Source organism: Otolemur garnettii, unplaced genomic scaffold (genome assembly GCF_000181295.1).
Source record: "Otolemur garnettii isolate 467f Iridium unplaced genomic scaffold, OtoGar3 scaffold00050, whole genome shotgun sequence".
NCBI lineage: Eukaryota > Metazoa > Chordata > Mammalia > Primates > Galagidae > Otolemur > Otolemur garnettii.
Window position 1 is genome coordinate 10,078,926 of NW_003852445.1, and position 3,746 is coordinate 10,082,671.

Below are 3,746 nucleotides of genomic sequence, written 5' to 3' on the forward strand. Positions count from 1 at the left end.
GGCATATGGGGCCGGCGCCCTACTCCTTGAGCCACAGGCGCCACCCCCAAGAAGTCATTCTTAAGATGAACTTAACTTACCTAGAAGCAGTGGTCAATGAATCAATGGTTGTCTGGGTTAAGTTTCTAGAGCAGCAGTTCTCAACCTGTGGGTCCTGACCCCTTTGTAACAATGAAAATACGTTGCTGCATTAGGAAGGTGGAGAACCACTGGTCTAGAGGTTCTTAGTAGCCATAGGAAAAGTCCATGCCCACTCTTAGCTATTTGTAATGCTCCGAGTCTTAAGTAGTGCTACAGTTTTCTTGCCTTTTTTGGCCTTTGTTGTAAGACTAGGAGGAATTGTAGTAGCCCTTCATAAAACCTTTTCTGCTCCATCATGGTGATTCCCTGCCTTGGTCATGATGACTGACTTACAGCATCTTTCTTTTCTCCCCATTTTGATAAAAGAAAAAGAAGCACATAGTTTGAAGGGGACATTATTATAATTCCTTGGCTTGTACAGTAGTTACTGTAAGTTACAGTACATATTTCCTGCAGAGCTAGAGTCATTGAACAACAAATTTTCACATAAGTTAGGGTCAATTTTGTAAAATAATAAACTGCAAATTAGCATAGTTTGGAAAGATTTCTCACATGTCTACTTGGTGAACACTGAATGAGATCATTTACCTGCTTTTAATGAGAGACTTTTTTTCCCATTTCATCCAGAACTCTGTTTGACCTCAAACATCAAAAGTCAGACAGTTCCATCTTATGTCCAACATCATTTTGGATTCTGGTACAGCATTGGCCATCCTTCTGTGATCTGTGTAAGGTGTTTTGTGTAAAACATTTTGCTCCCTTTTAGCCCCTGAGTTATACTGAGTCAGATATTTACTACCAAGCTGACTGCATTGCATGCCTAGGATGATGCCCAAGTAGAGGAGCTAGAAGGGACTGAGGCATGAGAGGCTGCAAGGGGCCAGGATGACTCTGGTTTGGCTCTATAGGAAAAGGTCTTGGACAGTGGACCTGAGGGAACTTAAAAGAAAAAAGAACCCTCCAGGAATTCTGCTTTATTTGATCTGGGGTGAGTCCTGGACATGGATAAGATATTCTTTAAAAGCTCTTTGGTTGATTTTAATATGCAGCCACAGTTGAAACACTGCTTTGGTATTTTTTTAAAAGTATAAACAAATCTTTTTACTTACAGATAGGCATAGATGCATTTATTGGCCCCTGTTTAGACTCTTGAAACATGCATGGTTAATCAGAAAATAGACTCTAAGCAAAAAAGTTATTATTTTTTGAAAAATCTTTTTTTTTCATTTTGAAACATTCTTATTTCCATTGGCAGACTGATGATAAGGGTGTTTTTGCAACACACCTTTCTCAAGAGTACCAGTTGGCAGCTGAAACATTTAATTTGACCCAGTCTCAGGTATGGGATCTGTCTTACAAGTCCATCAACTACATCTTTGCTTCTGACAATACCAGATCTGAACTGAGGAAGAAGTGGAACTATCTGAAGCCCAAAGTGTTACATTTTTAAGTTGTAAGGAGGTGAACTACTTTTGAGTATGTTTTGTAACCAAGACGTTCCTGCTATATCTCATGTAGTAATCTGTCCACCACTCCCTTAGAAGTATAATAGTCAAGTACCATGGACTTGACCATCACCAGCACCTTACACATGGTGGGTGTTCAATAAATGTGTCTTACTTAGCTTACCTCCAAGCTACTTACTGGAATGCACTTGAGCGTTGTTGCTGACTAACTCTCCACTAGAATCAGTCTCTCCTCATTAGTGATCATAAAACTTAAAGGAAATAAAAGTAATTTCTCATCAGGAAATGTTTTGGAATTACTAGTCTAAGGTAAAGAAAGAGGGGAAAACAGATTGCCACCAAGACATTTAACCTTTCTAGCCTGTTACATAGCTTTATATTTTATTGTGCTGAGTATAATCAGATTCCCTTCACTTGGTTTAACTTTTTCTCTTTTTTTTCTTGAGATAGAGTCTCACTTTGTCGCCCTCAGTAGAGTGCTGTGCTGTCACAGCTCACAGCAACCTTCAGCTCTTGGGCTTAGGCAATTCTGTTGCCTCAGCCTCCCGAGTAACTAGGAATATAGGCGCCTGCCATAACACCTGGCCATTTTTTGTTTGGCTGGGGCTGGGTTCAAATTTGCAACCCTCCATATATGGGACCAGTGCCCTACTCACTAAGCCACAGGCGCTGCCTGGTGTAACTTTTTAAAAGTATTCCTCAAGACTGTTGACACTAGGCCATTTAGATAAAATTAAGGCTGATGATACCCCTAACTTAAATTACTAAGGGTTTTTTTTTTTTTTGTATTTATATTTTATAATATATAGCTGGTCTTTGACCGTGTTTCCTGGCTTATGGGTTCTAAAGTCCGTAGCATCTCCAAAGTGATGTCTGTTTTTTCTTTTTTAAGACAGTCTCAGTTGCCCTGGGGTTGAGTGCCGTGGCATTAGAGCTCACACAACCTCAAACTCTTGGGCTTAAACAATCCTCTTGCCTCAGTAGCTGAGACTACAGGTACCCACCACAACTCCCTGCTATTTTTTTTTTTTTTAAGAAGGGGTCTCCAGCTTACTCAGGCTGGCCTAGAACTCTTGAGCTCAAGCTGTCCAGCAGTCTTGTCCTCTCAGAGTGCTAGGATTACCAAAGTGATGTCTTTTGTATGCTAATAATTGACTGATGACAGGCAGCCCCTAGGTAGTTGGGGGCTGGTCACCTGAAAGACCAAGGCATGATTGGTGATCTCTGGGAAAGGAGAGGGGCTGAAGGTTCAGTTGATCACTAGTGGTTTAATCAATCATGCCCACATAATGAAGCCTCCATAAAACTGCAAAGGACAGGTTTTGGAGTGCTTCTGTATAGCTAAACATGTGGAGCTTGATGGAGGGCAGTATACCTGAAGAGAGCATGAAAGCTTCTCCCCTGTCCTCATACCTTGCCCTGTGCATCTCTTCATCTGTATCTTTTGTAATGTCCTTGGTTATAAACTAATAAATGTGTTTCCCTGAGTTCTGTGGGCTGCACATTAATCGAACCCAAGGAGGGGGTGGGAAAACTGATTTATAGCCCATTGGTCAGAGGAACAAGTAAAACCACCTGGGGTTATCACTGGCATTGGAAGTGGGGAGCTATCTTGTGGGACTGAGCCCTCTACCTGAGGGTTCTAATGCTGTCTCCAAGTAGTGTCAGAATTGAGTTAGAGGACACCCAGCTGGTATCCACTCTAAAACTGATTGCTTGCTTCTTAGGTGGGGAACCCTGCCCCTGCCAGCACATTTGTTCACGGGAGTCTTCTCTGGTGTGAGAGTAGAGAAAAACAGTTTTGTGTTTTTTCTCCTCACAGACTTTCTTTTAGGAAACAGGGTAGAGGGAACAAGTTTGTAATCTTGCATAGGTACCCATTCATACAGAAATTGCATAGTAAAAACATTATGGTTAATCCATAAAATGTGGATAGATTGCAGCCACTAGAAATGTTGTGGAATAAAATTTAATGTTGTGAAGATGTTCATGATAATATATTCATTGAAAAATGTGCCTATAAATAATTTTATAGTCCATTTTTTAATACAGGGCATCCATAAAGTTTGTGTGCAATTTACTGTGTTACACTATTTTAAATTGCACACGAACTTTATGTCCACCCTGTATATATACAAAAGCTGGTAAAATGAGTGATGTAATTTATATTCCAGCTTTTTCATGAATTTTTTTTTTTTT

At 40.4% G+C, this 3,746-nt stretch overlaps 1 protein-coding gene across 1 annotated transcript in view; it reads left to right on the forward strand.

The window, feature by feature from the left end:
• Positions 1-1,828, forward strand: part of ADAL (adenosine deaminase like) — a 31,757-nt gene extending 29,929 nt beyond the window's left edge. The window contains exons 10-11 of the mRNA XM_003791765.3: positions 709-809; positions 1,337-1,828. Coding sequence (XP_003791813.1) covers positions 709-809; positions 1,337-1,531 — 296 coding nt within the window. The 3' untranslated portion in view covers positions 1,532-1,828. The remainder of the gene's footprint in view (positions 1-708; positions 810-1,336) is intronic.
• The last annotated feature ends 1,918 nt before the right edge of the window (positions 1,829-3,746 follow it).